The 20,819-nt window shown below is 48.2% G+C and overlaps 1 protein-coding gene across 1 annotated transcript in view; it reads right to left on the bottom strand.

Annotated features, from left to right (window-relative positions):
* Positions 1 to 1,093: 1,093 nt before the first annotated feature.
* LOC144806107 (uncharacterized) overlaps positions 1,094 to 20,819 on the bottom strand; it is a 100,637-nt gene continuing 80,911 nt past the window's right edge. The window contains exons 4-6 of the mRNA XM_078672542.1: positions 19,943 to 20,012; positions 4,316 to 4,484; positions 1,094 to 4,220 (exon numbers count right to left, since the gene is read on the bottom strand). Of these exons, the coding sequence (XP_078528668.1) occupies positions 1,719 to 3,233 (1,515 nt within the window). The 5' untranslated portion in view covers positions 3,234 to 4,220; positions 4,316 to 4,484; positions 19,943 to 20,012 and the 3' untranslated portion in view covers positions 1,094 to 1,718. The remainder of the gene's footprint in view (positions 4,221 to 4,315; positions 4,485 to 19,942; positions 20,013 to 20,819) is intronic.

The raw sequence follows: 20,819 nt of genomic DNA, 5'->3' as shown, positions 1-20,819 counted from the left end.
CTGGACTTGCTACTAGGGAGGATAGACCCAAAACTGTGCTGTGTCCAGAACCGCTCCGATGAAAAGGAGCTTATCGGATGGAATCAGGTGTGACTTCAGCACGTTAACTGAGAACCCCAGCAAATGCAGGAAGTCCGTCGTAGTCTGGATGTGGAAGCCTTCAACAGCCAGTCGTCGAGAAAGGGGAAGACTGGAACCCCTGACCTGCGCAGATGAGCTGCGACCACCGCCATCACTTTCGTGAACACCCGGGGGAGGGGCTGGTAAGGTCAAAGGGGAGCGTGGTAAACTGAAAATGCGTGTGGCCCACCGTGAACCGTAGGTATTGCCGGTGGGCAGGCAAGACAGGGATGTGAAAGTAAGTGTCCTGCAAGTCCAACGCTACCATCAAATCTCCAGGGTCGAAGGCAGATAAGACCTGAGCCAAGGTTAACAACTTGAACTTCTCCTTTCGGAGAAAGCGGTTGATGTCCCTGAGGACTAAGCTAGGATGCAGGCCTTTGTCCTTCTTGGGTACCAAGAAGTAGTGGGAGTAGCAACACCGACCTACTTCTGGCACAGGGACGCATTTGACAAAGAGATCCATAACTTCCTGGAAGAGAAGGGCCAAATGATCCTCCGACATGGGATGAAATCACCACACACTGCATGACCCTTACGCACTCCGCTGCTTGCGGAACTCCGCGTAGACCGCCAGAGTTTTTTTGTCACTTTGCGGAGTTCCTCACTGAGGAACTCCGCATAAGCTTAATCTTATCATGAAAAAACTAGATATAAGGCATATGTTAAGAAACAAGGGTGAGTAGAAACCTTTGGGCAATTAGTTGATTTTTGCAAGCACTAACACTTCTCTGTGTCAAGTAAAGACCTTGAGAGTTGTGTAACTTTCAGATACTCAAATTGTGGATTCTGTTGCAATGAAAAAAATTTCCAGGCCTGAAATTTCTTTGGAGGTTGCATGCAGGCAGCCTAAGATATCCTGCAAGAGTTTCTTGATGAATTCTATTGCAACTACAATATCTGCTCTCTCATGTAAAGTCAGGTTGTTAGAAGCTTTTCTGCAACTCAAGATACACCTTACTTTTCACCTGGTGTGGATGCATTGCTCATGTTTAGTGATATCTCCTTTCTGAGTATAACGTTTCTGGCTTTCCCCTCCTGTATATGGCTTTAGTCCAGTGTGAATTCTCTCATGTGAAATGACATTGTATTCAAGACTAAACCTTATCTGACATTCAGAATACACATAAGTCTTTTTTCCCCCGTGTGAGTTCGTTCATGTCAAGTGAGAAGTAATTTGTAGCCAAAACATTGCTTGCATTTCGAGCACTCATAAGGTTTTTCCCCAGAGTGAGATCGCTCATAAAGCATAACACTGTCTTTCAGATTCAACCTTTTATGGCATAAGGATTTTCTCTAGTGTGGAGCTTTGCATGGTGAAATAGCGTTTTTTCTGCAGCTTTTCTGGCATTCAGAGCACTCTTAAGGTTTTTCATCAGTATGGAGTCGCTTATGGTTAGTGAGGCTGTGCCTATCAAATAGAAATTTCTGGCATTCACAGAAATTGGTAATGTTTGTCCCCCGTGTGCGTCTGCTCATGTAGAGTGAGATTGAGTTTAAAATGTATGCTTTTCTGGCATTCGGAGAACTGATTATTTTGATGGTGTGTTTTCTTATGGCGCTAGTAACCATCTCTACCTCTGAATCTTTCCTGACATTTAGAGCACTGATACATTTTTTTCTCTTGTGTGGATTTTCACATGACCAGTGAGATGAGATTTTTGGCTGAAACATTTTTGGCATTCAGAGCACTGATAAGGCTTTTCTCCAGTGTGGATTCTTATATGCATAGTGAGACTGCTTTTTACACTGAAACATTTCTGGCATTCAGAGCACTGAAAAGGTTTTTCCCCAGTGTGGATTCTTGTATGTTGAGTGAGTCTTATTTTGTCACTGAAACATTTCTGGCATTCAGAGCACTGATAAGGTTTTTCCCCAGTGTGGATTCTTATATGCTTAGTGAGACTGCATTTGTTTATGAAACATTTCTGACATTCAGAGCACTGATACGGTTTTTCCCCTGTGTGGATTCTTATATGCACCGTGAGAGAGCGTTTTTCACTGAAACATTTCTGGCATTCAGAGCACTGATAACGGTTTTCCCCAGTGTGGATTTGTATGTGCCGTGTGAGACTACTTTTTGTACTGAAACATTGCTGGCATTCAGAGCACTGATAAGGTTTTTCCACAGAGTGGGTAAATGCATGTTGATATAGAGTCGCTTTGAAACTAAACCTTTTCTGGCATTCAGTGCATTGATAAGGTTTTTCCCCAGTGTGGAATCTCAAATGTGCAGTTAGAATAGATTTACGGTTGAAATGTTTTGGGCATTCAGAGCACTGATAAGGTTTTTCCCCAGTGTGGAATCTCAAATGTGCAGTTAGAAGTGATTTAAGTTTGAAATGTTTTGGGCATTCAGAACACTGATAAGGGTTTTCCCCAGTGTGGATTCTTGTATGTTCAGTGAGTGTGCTTTTGTAACTGAAACATTTCTGGCATTCAGAGCACTTAAAAGGTTTATACCCAGTGTGGGTTCTTATATGCCGAGTGAGACTGCTTTGGACACTGAAACATTTCTGGCATTCAGAGCACTGAAAAGATTTTTCCCCAATGTGGGTTCTTATATGCAAAGTGAGACTCCTTTGGTCACTGAAAGATTTCTGGCATTCAGAGCACTGATAAGGTTTTTCCACAGAGTGGGTTAATGCATGTCGAAATAGGCTTGGTTTGTTACAAAAACTTTCCTGGCATTCAGAGCACTGATAAGGGTTTTCCTCAGAGTGGATTCTCATATGTTCAGTGAGTTTAGATTTACGGCAGAAACTTTTTTGGCATTCATCGCACTGGTAAGGTTTTTCCGCAGAGTGGGTTAAAGCATGTTCATATAGAGTCGCTTTGACACTAAACCTTTTCTGGCATTCAGAGCACTGATAAGGTTTTTCCCCAGTGTGGATTCTCATATGCTCAGTGAGATAAGATTTACGCCTGAAATGTTTTTGGCATACTTTGCACGGAGAGTGGTTTTCCCCAGTGTGGATTCTCATATGCTCAGTGAGATAAGATTTACGCTTGAAACTTTTTTGGCATACTTTGCACTGAGAGTGGATTCCCCCAGTGTGCATTATGTCAAATTCTGTGAGATAAGATTTATGGCTGTGTCTATTTTGGCACATGTAACTTTTCCCCCCAAATTAGGTTATTTTGCTTTGATTGAGGCGGTTTTGAACACTGAATTTGTTCTCACAGCCAGTGTTTTTATAAGGTGTATTCCTAGAGTTAATATCTCTACATTTAGTTTTCTCTTGCTTATATGCCACGGTAAGAGGGAACCCGATTTTAGAGTCAGGCTTGTTTAGATAATGTTCAGCATTTATCTCTAAAAGAAATTGTGTGTATTCTTCTTAACACTTCAATTGAGCAAACTATGTCTGGAAGCAGCTCTGTAACACCTGTTGAAATGTTTCTAGCAGATAATAGTCTTTAGGTTATGGCCTCTCCGGCATCAACTTATTTTGTGACTGAAGACTTTCTCAAATTTATTTGTATAGGTTCTTAATAATGCAGTGATAAGGTGTTAGTCTGATATTTAATAATTAAGCTGATAAGTACCTTTTTGCACTGATGTAATGGCAGTAACTGAGGGCGTTAGAACGTGCACAGTACTATTGTGGATCACGAGTCTCAGAACATCAGTTCCTTTTACCCTTTCTATGTTTGGTGTAAGGTTAAGATTTGTAGTTCTGAAGACGAAGATTTATTTACATTAGCTATAGCGCAACTGTGCTCATTTAATCCATTTTTATATTTAACAGTTTTACATATTACTCACGCACAGCAGATAATGTTGAGGCGATTTACATAGAATTACAGAACAGTACACAATAAAAAGGAAACAATCTTAGATTGTTATGAACACAATAAAGTGGTGACTTTTTAAGGTTTTCGCAAGAGTGAGCAGAGTGGGTCGTGGTTTTCTACCCAGAGGCAGATAGTCTCAAACTTGCGTAACTGGTTAAAAACGGTGTTGAACAAAGGTGATTTTCCAATATTTCGGTTGTTAACGTGTCAGCTTCGGAGTCTTCTTTCAGCGTCTTTTCTTTGATGGTCTTCAGAAGAAACCTTTTGTTATAACTTTCTTTTATGCAGTGTGTGCTTCCTCTCTGGAATTACATGATGTTTTAGATGAACGTTATTCTGTGCACAGATATGGCTTTGTTCTGGGTTAATGAAATACTAAATTAGAGATATCACTTACAGTATAGTACTTTACTCAGCTCCCACTTCCTCGCCACACCTAGATTTTGGAAATTGTTTAAACGTAGAAGGCAGGATGACCTTCAGTTTTTCAAAATAATCCTTCTTATGGCACTGACTTCAGTTGCCTGGTGCTAAATCTTGCTTTCTTCGTCAGTACTTTCAATCACCTATAGTATTAAAATTAAATAGTTAATACATGAAAATTTCCAAAAATATAATTTACAAGCCATATCAATGCAGAGTTGCAGAATTTTGAAAATGTTGAGCTGTTTTTCAGACAGAGCAGAGTGTCGAATGGTAGCCTGAGAGTACTTGGATGTAGGAGTGAGGATTTATAGAATTGTCAACATTTTATTAAGCTCACAAAGGATACATGTACCCTATGGAGTTGCAACATAGAATCCCAAAGGCAGATATGAAAGTCATATGGACTGGCACCAAACAGATATTAAAAACATATACACTATTAATTAATTTGTAATGCATATTTCTGGGAAGGGAATGACTCCTCCACGGACAACAGGCATTTTCCCCTGCCCTGAGTTACCACCTACTTGTATCTGGTATCCTGACTTTTGAGTTTGGCCTCTGCCGCACGCAAATCTATTGTGTATTGCGAGGACTATGCCTAGACATATCCCTCAACTATAGTCCAGAGTATGAATCAAGGGCAATGAAATTAAGGCGTACTTTCATGTGTTCATTTTATTCCATCTGATTATCCTTTGTTAGGTTTTTCGGCACCTGGATGTACCGGGTGCAGAAAAACAGGACACCATTTTTTTCCAGACAGGAAAATTAGACTGAATTTTTCTGCCACCCCAGTATTGTGCAACTTCTAACAAGGGACTATGAGAGGTCTTGGACCGGTCCTGTGACCTTGAGGGTCACACCAAGTGTGCCCTTATTTAAGCTAGAGGACTGGCATGGGTTTACCAGATAGAGCGGTGGTGGCAATGCACCCTGTTGTAAGGATCAATAGCCTGATGAGATCTTTGCATCATGGTCAGTGTAGTGGCTTCCTACTGACACACCCATGTAATGTTCCATTTCTATACCTGTGCCCAGATTTTGCGATAACATCAAGTGCATGTTTAGGGTGTTGGTGTGCGTAGCATAAATGCAATGTGAGAGTGCGACAGAGTAAACCGCATCTCCTGCCTGCCAGTTGTGTATACAAGTGGGACCATCTATCCCTTTTTATACCCTAGTTCAAAGTCCTCTGTTACCAAGGAATAAAATGCTCTACAAAGTATTCAGGTGCCTGCTGTGACACCAGGGATGGTGTCAGCCTGACAGTTTATCTAAGTTGAAGGGACATCACCTGCAGGCTGAATTACTTAATGGAGAAGCTGTGTACCTGTCCTGAAGAGCCTAGAAGTCAGTCTGCCTAGAAGCCTGGCTGTCTGGTAAGAAAGGGAAGGGAGGACAAGGCTGTCCTGGAAGAGGCAAGGTTCGACATATCCTCGTTATCTGTAAGGCAGGCCGGAAAGCCATCCAGCAGGACCAGCTAGTCTGAGGGACTCCCCCCCCCCAGCCCCGCCAAGACTCTCCCAACAGTTCAAGCCAAAAAATAAAACTCTACGACAAAGTGATTGTTGAGGCCCAGTTGGACGATTGTGTGCTGCCAACAGGCCCATTCAAGGTTGCATTTGCCAAATTCCTAACACAACAGGGTCTAAATCTACTGGCTTCCTGGAGAGCATGTGTTGGGCCTTTAGCTGCTGAATTTCTGACTACTCTGTGTCAGAGGCCCATGAGGGACTACAACTACGCCAGTGTCAAACACCCGGTCTGAGCTTACGCCTGTGGTCCAGCCGGCCACAGTGTGGGCTCAATTGCTGACAGTCAGGCCTCCAGAGGGCTTGCACTTACCGACAGGCCAGGTGTGACTGCTACCTTGGGACTGCTGATTTTCAGGCAAAGGCAAAGAAAAGACAGAGTGGGTGCCCTACTGTATGCAGCCTTACATCCAGGACAAAAGCTCTCCACAAAAGCCTGCTGGTGGGTCACTGCTCTCTCGAGTGTTCGGGTGTGCCATTCAAGTGCCGGGAAACAGGAAAGAGACCCATACAAGACTGACTCATCCTGTGGAAGGATAAGGCACTTACGACAGAGCATATACGCATTGGGGTGACTGGAGTGACAGAACTGCACCTATACTATATTCATGATACTCCTAAATTCCCCTAGAGGGGAAGAGGGTATCAGAACCGGACACACCTGTCTACAGCACATGGTAGTCTGGCATGCCTGCACCATCCTTTCACCCATAAAGTTGATTTTAGATCTGTTACGCACATAGCAGGGGGAATCTCAGACCATTCGCTGGTGGAGGTGCAACTGGATGGTCCGGTTATGGACTTCATCCTACCCCCAAGGGTTGATCCGTGATATTTAAAAGACAAGACGTTCAAAGCTTGTATGAGAGATAGAGCAGAATTCTATTTTAAGGAGAACGGGCGGCCTGTTGAATCAGCTTGCATGCTATAGGGTGAATTTAAGGCAGTGATTCGAGGCCAGACACAAGCCTTGATTGGGAGAATGTCGAAGGAACGTAAATTGAAGTGCGAAGCTCAGGACAAGGAATGTGCTTTCCTGGAGGTTCGGTTGGGAAGTGGGGAATCAGTTTCTCTCCCATTACACCATCAACTGAAGCAGCACACATTAAGAGCAGTAATGGAAAATAGCTGGCACTCATACGCTGACTACCCAGCATTGTCTATATGATGTCGGTGATAAAGCCAATGAGTTGCTTGCATGGTTAGAGAGACAAGACAAAGGACGGAACTGGATCCTTGAGGACACTGACAACAAGGGGACAGAAATACTGGGAGAGACTTCCTGAAAGACCTGACCCTGTCAATGCTAACGAATGAGGATCGAGACGCACTAGACCAAGACCTGACAGTAGACTAAATCAATAAGACAATAGGAACCTTGAAAACAGGGCAAGCGACGGGGCCTGATGAGCTCCCATTAGAATTATATAAAAGCATGATGGATAAAATCAGGGAATACCTCCAGAGTAGGTTTCAGACTGCCTGTAAATAAGGGTGTCTCCCAGAGCACCAAAGAAGGTCTGAGGTGGCGGTCATCCCAACAAGCAGTAAAAATGCAATAGGTCTCGGATTTATTTGAGTTAGAGCTAATGGCATTGTAAATGGCAATGTCTTTTAGCCATGTGTTATGGAGTGTATGCATGTAACCTGGTGACCCGATTTGAGGAGCTGATTGCACAGACCCGATATCACTGTTTTTGCTTGTTTCTAGAGAATCAAACTGTAGAGCACACTGACCACATTGGGAAGGGTTCTAATCTAGGCAGGGGGGGGGGGGAAGGGTAAGAGGAAGTTGTGAATAGGGAAGGGGGATGGGTGGGGTGTCATGGGAGTTTAATTGCGTTCAAGAAAGTTTTTGCGACAAGCGATGGGCAACGTCACAGTGTCCATACAAGTGGAGGTTGGGACCTCCCGATCCTCATGACTGACAAAAAACGAGTTCCATGGGTTGGGCACTGTGAGACGTCGTACATCGTTATTATACAGTTTGGGGCCATGGCAGGAAGTTGAGTTAGGGTACTGTTGATTTGGTTTCCAAGGACATAAAGAAAGTGTTTTCTAAAATGATTGGATATGTTTCACGCAGGTATGGATTAATATCGTGCTACTGATATGTTGCTATGTAGCGCTGCCGGCCTCCGGGTTGTGGATTCACAGCTGTGTATTCTATGTGATGTGAAATAAAGGTTTTTGAAACTTAAAAAAAAAATGGTGGCATGCTGTACTCACTCACACTCTGCCGCACTCACTCCCACTCTGCCCTCAACACGCTGCCCTCAACACGCTGCCCTCAACACGCTGCCCTCAACATGCTGCCCTCAACATGCTGCCCTCAACACGCTGTCCTCAACACGCTCCCCTCTGCAAGCCCTTAACACTCTGCCCTCTGCACGCCCTCAACACTCTGCACTCACACACACTCTTCACGCCCTCAACATGCTGCCCTCAACACGCTGCCCTCAACACGCTGCCCTCAACACGCTGCCCTCAACAAGCTGCCCTCAACACGCTGCCCTCAACACTCTGCACTCACACACACTCTGCACACCCTTAACACGCTGCCCTTAACACGCTGCCCTCAACACGCTGCCGTCAACATGCTGCCCTCAATACTCTGCCCTCTGCATGCCCTCAACACCCTGCCCTCTGCACGCCCTCAACACTCTGCCCTCTGCACGCTGCCCTCTGCGCGCCCTCAACATGCTGCCCTCTGCATGCCCTCAACACGCTGCCCTCTGCACGCCCTCAACAGTCTGCCCTCACACACACTCTGCACGCCCTCAACACGCTGCCCTCAACACGCTGCACTCACACACACTCTGCACGCCCTTAACATGCTGCCCTCAACACGCTGCCCTCAACATGCAGCCCTCAACATGATGCCCTCAATACGCTGCCCTCAACACTCTGCCCTCAACACTCTGCCCTCAACACTCTGCCCTCAACACTCTGCCCTCAACACTCTGCCCTCTGCACGCCCCCAACACTCTGCCCTCTGCACGCCCTCAACACTCTGCCCTCTGCATGCCCTCAACACGCTGCCCTCTGCACGCCCTCAACATGCTGCCCTCTGCATGCCCTCAACACGCTGCACTCTGCACGCCCTCAACACGCTGCCCTCTGCACGCCCTCAACACTCTGCCCTCAACACTCTGCCCTCAACACTCTGCCCTAAATACTCTGCCCTCACACACACTCTGAGCGCCCTCAACACGCTGCCCTCAACATGCTGCCCTCAACACGCTGCCCTCAACACTCTGCCCTCAAGACTCTGCCCTCAAGACTCTGCCCTCAACACTCTCTGCACTCAACACTCTCTGCCCTCAACACTTTCTGACCCTGCCCCAGCTCAGCGCCCCTCTGTGTCTGCAAGAACCATGTCCTAGAAGCTGACTGACCCTGCCCCAGCCCAGCGCCCCTCTGTGTCGCAAGAACCATGCCCTGGGAGCAGACTGACCCTGCCTAAGCCCAGCGTAGACACAGAGAAGAGGCTGACAGGGAGAGCTCCGTGCTCTAAATACATATTTGGAATTTTTGCAGTTTGCCAACTCCAGCTGGAAAGCAAGCGCCGGCTCCAAGTGCTCTTGTTATTCAGTTCATAGACAGCTAAGCGGCCCAATTTGCTGACATAAATCATGGGCATGAAATGTATCCAGTCTCTCAATTAAAAGTTTTAAATATAATTTAAATATAATATACGAGTCTATCTCTCAGCACCCCTGCCTACTTGATCTCATAACAGATATTAGTATGCCCGATACGAGAGCAACTCGCAACAAAAAACAGAAGCCGCAAAGAAAAAGAGAAAGAAACATAATCGTAAACCGCCGGCGAGTGGTGCATGCGCGCGCGCCACTGCCACCATATGTCTTGAATTATCTCCGCCGTGAAGGCTGAGATAATTGAAGATATATGGCCTTCTGATGCACGTAACAGACACCAATAGGCCATAGGCGGAGCTACTCGACCGCCTATGGCCTATTGCGTGTTGTGTTTCTAAAGCACACGCACACAAAGGCCAATAGCAATGCACGTAGCATAAAAAAACACAAAAAACCACGAGCAGCCTGGAATTCGTTAGGTACGTTTTCGGAAGCCCTGAGAAAAGGACTCTTAGGCCAGTGGGACGGTAGGCCCGAGCCCTAAAAAGGACGAACCAGCAACTCAGTGTGGGTCTTATAGGCCTATCTCCCCGCTTAATATTGAGACTAAGGTCCTTGCGAACGCCCTGGCGATCTGCCTGCGGACAGTATTGCAACAGTGGTTCATCCTGATCAATCAAGCTTTATGCCACACCAGGGAACGCGCTTAAATCTCCGACACCTTAATGGAGTACCATATGCAATAGGGGATTCCTTTGCTGAAACAATGGCGCTGCTGTTAAGCTCTTGTATGTGGCCCCTGTAGCGTGCATGCGTGTCAATAATACAGTCTACCGAGTCTTTGCCGTCCGACAGGGATGTTCCTTGTCTCCTATGATCTTCACACATGTTTGGGTTCACCAGGACCTCTCATATGGGGTATTCCAGTTGATCAGGAGTGGGATGTGAGAATCTCCGTCTACTCAGGACGTTTTGTTATATGACACGTAGCCAGCCTTCTCGAGTGAATGAATCCTACACATTTTTCACATACTTGGAGATTATTCAGGATATAATATTAACTGGAAGAAGTCCTTAATATTCCTGCTGGTGGCAGGGACCCTGCGGCTGCACTCTAGGTGCACAGTTAGGGTGGCACTACATAGCTTTAAATATTTGGTTGTGTTCATTACAAGAGAGCACAGGCAGGAACATACTCCCGTAATTAGATCTTCGCTGGGATGCCCCACACTTGCGGGCGCTCCCGCTCTCCTTACTGGGCTGGGTGGCCCTATTTAAAGTGATGACCCTCCAGGGTCTCCTGTACATTGTGCAAAAAATGTCCTTTAAGATCCCACCAGACATTTTTTTTCAAAAGATAGTCTGAGAACTTCGCCTCCTGTTGTGGGATGGTGGCACGTCACACTGAGTAAGTTGCAGAGGGGAGTTTATTAAGGTGGACTGGCGGTCCGGAGCATTCACAAGTATTACTGGGTCACGCAGCTGGTGGCAGTCAACAACTGGGTTGTTGCGGACTGTGAGGATCCTTCTTACCGGGTAGATAGATTGGCCATGGGCAAGAGAGGTTACCCCACCCCGGTGCTGTATCGAAAAAAGTATGAGTGCTCCCTAACTACTCATACCTAAACATTGGTAAAGGTGTGGAAAGAGGCTACCAAGTGTTTAGGCTGAGAAGGTAAGCTGACTAAAATTACTCCACTGTATGATGGTGATCTCGTAAGTGCAGCGGGAGGATTGCAGGGCTTCAAAAATGGGGATTGATTAGCTTAGAGCGGCCGGGCGATGTGTGAGGCGACAGGCACTTGTGTCCTTCACGATCCTACAACAAAAGTATGAATTAGGTGACTAAAAACGGTTCAATCAATCATATCAATCATAGGCATTTATACCGCGCACTACTCACCCGGAGGGTCTCAAGGCGCTATGGGGGGGGGGTCCGCTCCTGCTCGAACAGCCAGGTCTTGAGCTTCTTCCTGAAGGAGAGGTGGTCTTGGGTCAGGCGTAGGTCGGTCGGGAGGGAGTTCCAAGTCTTGGCGGCCAGGTGGGAGAAGGACCTTCCTCCTGTTGTCGCTCTGCGGATGCGGGGGACGGCTGCGAGGGCATGATTGGTCGAGCGGAGATGGCGTTTGGGAGCGTAGAAGTTGAGGCGGCTGTTGAGGTAGGTCGGGCCTTGGTTGTGTAGGGCTTTGTGTGCGTGGGTGAGGAGCCGGAAGGTGATTCTTTTGTTGATCGGGAGCCAGTGCAGGTCTCTCAGGTGTCTGGAGATGTGGCTTCGTCTGGGACGTCGAGGATGAGTCTCGCCGAGGCGTTCTGGATCCGCTGGAGTCTTTTCTGGAGCTTGGCGGTGGTTCCGGCGTGGAGGGCGTTGCCGTAGTCCAGTCGGCTGGTGACGAGGGCCTGGGTGACCGTCTTCCTGGTCTCGGTGGGGATCCAACGGAAGATCTTACGTAGCATGCGCAGGATGTTGAAACAGGACGAGGAGGTGGCGTTGACTTGTCTGGTCATGGAGAGGGAGGAGTCCAGGATGAAGCCCAGGTTGCGTGCGTGGTCTGTCGGTTTGGGTGTGTTGCCCAGGGCGGGGGGCCACCAGGAGTCGTCCCAGGCGGAGGGTGAGGAGCCCAGGATGAGGACTTCCGTCTTGTCTGTGTTCAGTTTCAGGCGGCTGGTCGTCATCCACTCGGCCACGTCTTTCATCCCTTCGTGTAGGTTGGCTCTGGCGGTGGCGGGGTCGTTGGTCAGGGAGAGGATCAGCTGGGTGTCATCGGCGTAGGAGATGATGTTCAGGTTGTGTTGGCATGCGATGGCTGCAAGGGGGCTCATGTAGACATTGAAGAGGGTGGGGCTGAGCGAGGAGCCTTGGGGAACGCCGCAGATGACTTCCGTGGCTTCTGATCTGAATGGGGGCAGGCGAACTCTCTGTGTCCTTCCGGCGAGGAAGGAGGTGATCGATTCCGACGTTGCTGAGGCGCTGCACTAGGGTGCGGTGGCAGACAGTGTTGAATGCCGCGGAGAGGTCCAGTAGGATGAGGGCCGCTGTTTCTCCGTTGTCCAGCAGGTTTCGGATGTCGTCGGTGGCAGCGATGAGGGCGGTCTCGGTGCTGTGGTTGGCCCGGAAGCCTGACTGAGATGGGTCGAGGGATCCAGTCGTCTCGAGGAAGGCTGCCAGTTGCTTGTTGACGGTCTTCTCGATGACTTTGGCTGGAAATGGGAGGAGCGAGATGGGGCGGTAGTTCTTGAGTTCGGTGGGGTCCGCCGTTGGTTTCTTTAGTAGAGCGCTGAGTTTGGCGTGCTTCCAGCTCTCAAGGAAGGTGGCGTGTCGAAGGAGGTGTTGATGATGTCCCGCAGGTGGGGTGCGATGACAGCGTCGGCCTTGTTGAAGACGTGGTGAGGGCAGGGGTCGGTTGGAGATCCGGAGTGGATGGAGTTCATCGTGCGGATGGTGTCTTCGAGGTTGATCGGTGTCCAGGCGTTGAGGGTGGTGGTGGGGGGCGTTGGTGCGGTCGTGGGGAGCGTTGTTTGTGTGCTGAAGCTGTTGTGCATGTTAGCGATCTTGTTGTGGAAGTAGGAGGCGAGGGAGTTGCAGAGGTCTTGCGACGGGGTGATGTCGTTGATTCCGGCGTTGGGGTTGGAGAGCTCTCTCACGATGTTGAAGAGTTCCTTGCTGTTGTGTGCGTTGTTGTCCAGCCGGTCCTTGAATGCTGTTTTCTTGGTGGCGTGGATCAATTGATGGTGCTTTCGGGTGGCGAGCTTGAGGGTGGCCATGTTGTCCGGTGTTGGGTCTCTTCTCCAGGCTTTCTCTAGGGCACGGCAGTTCTTCTTGGAGCTCTTGAGTTCGTCGGTGAACCACGGGGCCTTCTTGCTTCCGAGTCTGCTGGGCGGGGTCCTCAGAGGGGCGAGTTGGTCCGCGCAGGTGCAGATCCATTTCGTGAGGTTGTCGGCGGCTTGGCTGGGGTTCGCTGAGCTGGCGGGAGGGTGCTGGCTCAGGGATGCGGCGAGTTGGTCGGCTGTGATCTTGTTCCAGCTTCTTCGTGCAGCCTGTTGCTGGTGGTGGTGGACCGTGGTTCTTCTGAAGGTGAAGTGGATGCAGCTGTAGTCCGTCCAGTGGAGTCCAGTGGCGTGGCTGAAGGTGATGTCTTTGCTGGACGAGAAGACGGCGTCGAGTGTGTGTCCGGCGAGGTGGGTGGGGGTGGTCACCAGCTGCTTGAGTCCGAGGGTGGCGAGGTTGTCAAGCAGGGTGGTGGTGTTGTGGTCGTTGTTGTTCTCCAGGTGGAAGTTGATGTCCCCGAGGAGGATGTAGTCGGCGGAGGGGAGGGCGTGCGGGCTGATGAAGTCGGCGATGTCTTCGCTGAATTGAGTGCGTGGTCCCGGGGGTCGGTAGATCAGGGTGCCCCTGAGGGTGGTCTTGGGGTCGGTGTGGATCTGGAAGTGCAGGTGTTCGGCGGTTGTCAGGGTGTCGTCGGTGTTGGTCGAGATGCGGATGCTGTTCCTGTGGATGATGGCGATACCTCCTCCAGTCTGTTTGTCGCGGTCTCTCCGGAAGATCTTGTAGCCCTCTGGGATGGCGATGGCGATGTCGGGCGCTGAGGAGGCGTTCATCCAGGTTTCCGTGAGGAAGGCGACGTCAGGAGCTGTGGTGTCGAGGAGGTTCCAGAGTTGGACGGCGTGTCTGTGGACGGAGCGGGTGTTGAGCAGGATGCACTTGAGGTGGTTGCTGCTGGTGTTCGGCTGGGTGGGCGCTGATGCAGTGCAGGTCCGGATGCAGGTGAACTTGCAGGGCTGGCAGGTGAAGGGTCCGTGGGTGCATCTCGGGGTGGCTCGGTAGCATCCAGGGGTTCGGCCGGTGTTGAGTGCGTTGAGGGTGGCAGCGTCGTACGTCCGGCGGGTGGGCTGGGGTCTGCGGGGGCCAGGGGTCATGGAACTGGGCGCGGTCCAGGAGCGGACGGGCGTAGACGGGCTTACCTTTGGCGCACCTTCGGCGCTCAATCGGTGCTCCCGCTGCGCGCGTCCGCTGCGCGGTCGCTCTGGGGGCGTCATAAGAGGGGAGCCGGGAGGGAGGGTCTGCGGGGAGGCGGGGAACGCGGGAACCAATCAGCAGGCGGGGGGGGCGGGGTCTCGTGGGAAACCGGCGGGAAAAGCCTGAGGGCTCGGCGGCGGCCCTGCGGTGGCTTGGGCGGCGCTGGGGCGGCTCTGCGGCGGCCCTGCGGCGGCTGGGGCGACGTGCAGTGCGAGGCTCAGGCAGCAGCTAAGGAGGAGCAGGCGGGGGTGTGGGGGCGACCAGGCCAACTGTTCTGACATTTGCAGGTGGCCACGCTCTGCAAAGTCACATTCGGGAAGGGGGGCAGTTGCCTGATGCATCCCTACTGGAGGACCAGCTGCTAACTAATCCCCTGACCGAAAAAGCAATCTCAACCATCTATAGGAAGTTGATCTACAATTCTCTGGATGCCTTGGGGACGCGGAGAGCTGTGTGGGAGAGGGATCTAGGCAAGCTTGGCGATGGCGATTGGGTTGAGGCCATTCAGGGTGTCAGGGAGTTGGCAATTAGAAGTAATTTTTGTCTAATTTAACTAAATATACTGATACTGCCAATTCTATTAAAGGGCAGCTTGAACTCAGAGCTCAACAACAGACTCGATTGAATAAATGACCAGCACACTGCTTATCTTGCCAAGACACAGGTACTTTGTAAATCTCTTTTTATTCAACTAGTGCTCAATCGATAGTGTTGACACCGAAAATACGGTGCACATTAGTGAGAGTGATTAGACCAAAAACACAAAGTCTGCAAATATAGAGTGAGTAACATAGCTTGGCTTGTCCTGACACTCCCTGGCCAAATCCCACTACATAAAACTAGATTGCCCTTTATCGAAGGCAGGTAGTCCTCCCAAGGTTCTGGAGGTCGCTGGGCTGCAAGACGACTTGACTTTTGGTTCTGGATCATCCAGGGATGCAGACAGGCCAGTAGGACTGGGACCAAGACAATAGTTCTCTACAGATCCTCACCAGCAGAGAAGGCTGCAGTGCCCGGCTCATCTTAGGTCGTCAAGAACTGAAATTCAGGGTCTGGGGATGCCACCTAAAATCTTGATTTAAGGGTGTTACAAGGGAGTGACAGGTAGAGTCTAATGGGCCCCTTTCCTGGGGTGTCTATACCCTCTATCATGCCCACCTCCTGTGGGAAGGGGACACAGTCCTAGCCCTGATTGGATAAGTCCCATCATCTTCCCATCTTCAGCACCTGAGGGGTGGAGTTGACAGAGGGTGCGGTGGCGCACCTCCTGCTCTATCTAAGGTTTCCCACCTGTCCTTGCGCCTAAAAGGGGGTGAGGCCAGGATGATCGCTTGCTCCCTCTAACAGAAGAGGCTGGGGTTGCATTACCAGGGTGGCAAGGCCTTTGAAAATCCCTGCCACAGATGGCTCTGCCTGACCAGGGAGAGGTGTGAATATCTCCACCCAGGAAAGGCATTGTTATCAACCTCAAAATGCACAGGCACTCTCTCCATGAGGACAGAACACTGTCTGGTGGTAGCAGGCTGGCTCAGGCCAGTCGGTGACCACACTAAGGATTGGTAGATCTTAGGGGACCCCTCTAAGGGGGATGTATGACGTTACCACGCATACTTTTACAACGCATACCTTTACAACGAAACTATAACAACGCAAGTACCTTTACAACGCATGCCTTTACAACGCATGCCTTTACAACGCAGAGGGTCGTGGACCTTGGTCAGCGGACTCGATAATTCTCGCTTCGGTGCTTACTCTAATCAGGGGTTCCACTCGGCAACTCTGGGCATTAGCTTGCCTAATCTCCACAACGGCCCCACCAATTCCGGGGAGGCCTGGCTCCACCTTGGGGACTCCCAGCAAGGGACCATCCCACAGGGAAAGCCAGGACGAGTTCCCCAGAGTTATACAGCGCCGGGACGCCCCGTTGCTGGGGCAGCTGTGCGCTTTACAAGTATACTACCTTTACATTTACATTTACAACGCAATGCCATTACAACGCAAAAAAAGGTAAGTATATAATATAGTGTACTTTAATTTTTTTTAATTATTCAAATTTTAATTTACTATTCTAACTCCTGGGGGGAGTAATAGTAGGGTAAGTGCTGGATAGTGTAGGGGTAAAATTTACTATTCTAACTCCAGGGGGGTGTAATAGTAGGGGAAGTGCTGGATAGTGTAGGGGCAAAATTTACTATTCTAACTCCAGGGGGGTGTAATAGTAGGGTAAGTGCTGGATAGTGTAGGGGAATAATTTACTATTCTAACTTCGGGGGGGTCTAATAGTAGGGTAAGTGCTGGATAGTGTAGGGGTAAAATTTACTATTCTAACTCCAGGGGGGTGTAATAGTAGGGTAAGTGCTGGATAGTGTAGGGGTATAATTTACTATTCTAACTCCAGGGGGGTGTAATAGTAGGGTAAGTGCTGGATAGTGTAGGGGTAAAATGTACTATTCTAACTCCAGGGGGGTGTAATAGTAGGGTAAGTGCTGGATAGTGTAGGGGTAACATTTACTATTCTAACTCCAGGGGGGTGTAATAGTAGGGTAAGTGCTGGATAGTGTAAGGGTAAAATGTACTAATTACTTTTTTAATAATTAATATTAAATTAATATTTTATTTAATTATTATGAAAATTTAATTATTTCTTTAAATAAATGTACACTATATTATATACTTACCTATACTTACCTATATTTGCGTTGTAATGGCATTGCGTTGTAAAACCATCTGCGTTGTAAAGGTACTTGCATTGTAATGGTTTAGTTGTAACGGCATTGCGTTGTAAAAGTTGCGTTGTAATGGTTGTATACCCTCTAAGGGGCACCCTGTGTGCAATTTTTAATAAATCGGACACTGCAATCAATGCAGTTTTAATATGCTCAGATGTTTGGTATCAAATATCCCATATTTCAGAGAAACCTTCATGAGGCTGGGGAACTCGTAATGACAAGTGTCCAGCCAATGTGCTTACTATAGAGCTTGCCTGGTCACTTGCAATATTCAGGAATCGACAAGGACATTGCAGTAGATATCCCTAAAGCAGCATGCACTATAAGGCCTGCTAGAGGGGTGTCTTACCTATATCTATGGGCATCGCATACAGGGATGTGTGGCACGTCGACTCTTCAGTTTTGTCTGCACCAAGACACACAGCTGCAGTGGCAGTATGTATGTATGTATGTATGTATGTATGTATGTATGTATGTATGTTTGCATGTGTGTATGTGCGTGGTGAGGGGTCCCTTAGGGTGGCATAATTTGTGCTGCAGCCTTTAGAGACCCTCTTAAACAAGGCCTTTGGTACCAGAGGTAATCTTTTACTAGGCACTTATATGTGAGCTAATGGGGTGCCAACCGTGGAAACGACAGGTACACTTAAGGGAAGGAGATCGGGCTCAGGGGACCTGGTTGGCAGGGACCCTGTCCACTTCCAGTAAATACTATATCATTTTCCGGTTAAAAAGTGAAGGCTAACCATGTCCAAAACAGGCCCTTTCCTACATTAAGACATTTTTCCTAGGACAGCGAAACCTCTACAGCAGGTCTTGCTCACAGTCCTTATACTGTGACTGCCACTACTGGATATTAATCTTGAATTTTTAAAGCAGGGCCAGGATGTGGACAGGAGCCAATGAACAGGAGGGCAACTCACCAGATAATAGAAGTCTTCTGTCTTCACACTCACTTAGAGAGAACAATAACATCCCATGTATTGCAGGACAAAGAGGCCACAACCCTCAGTGAAACACTCACCTTTCAGAGGAGATTCGTTAATAAGAATAAAATGAACATAACAGGTCCCTGGGGACCCCACAGATACACCGTTACTACCAGTACCATAAATGCTTGGGGTCCCGCAGGTAAACCTAACAGTGCTACAAAGTCTTAGGGGCCCTACAGGTAAACCTTTCCTAACCCAGTGCTACAAATGCTATGTGCTCAGTGCAGCAGGACTGGGCGCTCTAGGGCAGCAATTAAGTTGCTTGGCATTCATCTACCCTTAGCTAAGCCACGTGATAAAGGCAGTAGATCAGGATGATTCTCCTCGATCAGAAGTAGCTCTCACTATCGAAAAGGTGAAGACCCTGGTATAACACAAACGCAGACTTGCGGTTAGGCTCTACCACGACATGTAGTAAACTATTAATTTATGTATCTGTAGGATTAGATTGCATTGCAAGTTAATTCTTATGTCAATATTTTCCGCACACAACATACAACATAGATTCCTCACGTGCATACCCTGATGAAGGAGAACCCCCAAAATGAATTGGGGCAGACTGAACTAGAATTTTTACTTGGGGAACAGTGATTTTGAAAGTGATTCTATGAGAATAAATATGCTTAAACTGGAATACAGGTGGATTTGCTCCCAAGGGAAGGAGACATAGATGCACTTTTGCGGGTACAAGCTGTGGAGCAGGAGACACAGACCAGATCTAGTCTAGAGCTATACAAACAACTGTAGCCAAATACATCTCCCTTCTGGAACGCGATGAGTGGATTACATAAATACTACAATAATGAATGAAAAGTACATGGCATGCATAGACAAGGTTTGCTATGTAACCTCTGGACTCCTGTAAACCTAAACAAACACCAGTAATCAGACACTAGGGACATCACCTGAAGCTCCTAAGATTTTCCTTTTGTTTGGTATCTTGTTTTTGGGAGGTGTGTTTTAGGATAAGCTATGTTGGGTGTGTGTGGGGTGTGTCAGGTAGCCCCTGTGGTAGACAATGGGATAGAGGATAAGGAGTGCCATGCCATCCCTTCATATATTTCTCCCCTCCTATATTCACAGTCCCCTTTTACCAGTTGTCCGATTTGCTGTTATCAAGAAGTGGAGAGAGGGGAATCGGCAGGCGGCCCCTTTAAGCCGGAGCTGAGGACGGACATCAGAGGATACACACTTGAAGAAGGCGGGGCGGAGAGCGCGTCAGGTTGCTCAGTAGTTAGTCCAGCTACACGTGGCATGGGAACGCGAGGCGGAAAAACCAGCGGGGAAGACCGGAAAGACAGAGAAGGACTAACAGCCTTACGAGAGAGACAACCAGAGCCCAGGGGAGGTCACAGCTTGTCGGCGAGCAGAACACCCGAACCTGGCGGAGGAGGGAAAGCCGAAGCAGAAGACCAGACCTCACTGAAGGTCGCGGAGTCACCACGCCACGGCCCCGGAAGGACATGGCTCTTCCAGGTGCGTGGGCGTCTTCGGGGCTTTTGGAAAGGGGCTGAGTCAGAGAGGGACGGGAGGGGAGGCTGAGGGGTGAAAGGGACCAAAGGAAAAGGAAATAAGTGAGATGGAAATAAAGACAAGAGCAGAAATCATCGGCTACTCTTTTTGTTTTGGTTGCTCCAACCTCTACACCCTCCCTTGACATTTATGCATGGCTATTATTTATCCCTCACATCCTCCCTTGGCTAAACCATAAAGCAAAAACACTTACCTGGGTCTTTTCCTTCTGTCCGAGGGACGACGGCGGCCGAGGCTCACCTAAGGGACTGATGTGGAAGACCCTGTGGGAAAGAACAATATAACAGAGACAATCAATCATTGTGATTTCCTGTAATACTAATAAAAAGTACATACCAAGAAATTATTCAATGCAGTGTGCTCCTTCTTGACCGACTCTTCTACAACGGGGAGCTACATACTTTCCCTACAGGGATTGGGAGACAGAAACACAAAGACCAACAGACACACACAGACACACACACACGGGAAAGCATAGTAGGAAAACGCTATATACAGTTTTTATACGCTTGCATATGTACATTGTTTTAGAAAGATGGTGGAACAATTTATTCTGTTCAATGTGCTTATTTTGCTAATTACTTTTATCTGCTTCTATTATCATTGCAGTTCGGGTTGGACTGTTCCCATGAGGCACAGGGTCAAGACTGATTTGCATATGGCCATGTCTGAACTGGGGTGGCATGGTGAGCAAAATAATGATGGATTTACCCAGATCTCTTGACTGAGGGTGAATGTTTTGATTTGTTCTACATTCCGTCCATCAATTGTGTGTCTTTTGCATTATTATAATTGTAGCACATAAATTCTATACAAGAATTACGATGGTTAAATTAATAATGAAAATGCTAATGTTATGTTATTTTAATTTGATATCGCACACGAATTACCCCTAAGCAGAAACTACTTTAAGGAGAAATTTAGGATTGGTACGTAGAACCACTCAATTTTTGTGAAGTTGAAAGAAAGGCTCTTGTATAGGTAATGCCTGAAGTTCATCAACTCTCCTTAGTGAATTTATCGTTCTGAGGAAAGCAACTTTCCATGATAGGAATTGTAACGGACATTTG

Source organism: Lissotriton helveticus, assembly GCF_964261635.1.
Source record: "Lissotriton helveticus chromosome 1_1 unlocalized genomic scaffold, aLisHel1.1 SUPER_1_unloc_46, whole genome shotgun sequence".
Taxonomy (NCBI): Eukaryota; Metazoa; Chordata; class Amphibia; order Caudata; family Salamandridae; genus Lissotriton; species Lissotriton helveticus.
The sequence above is the reverse complement of the archived record's forward strand: the minus strand, read 5'-3'. Positions and strand labels throughout refer to the sequence as shown.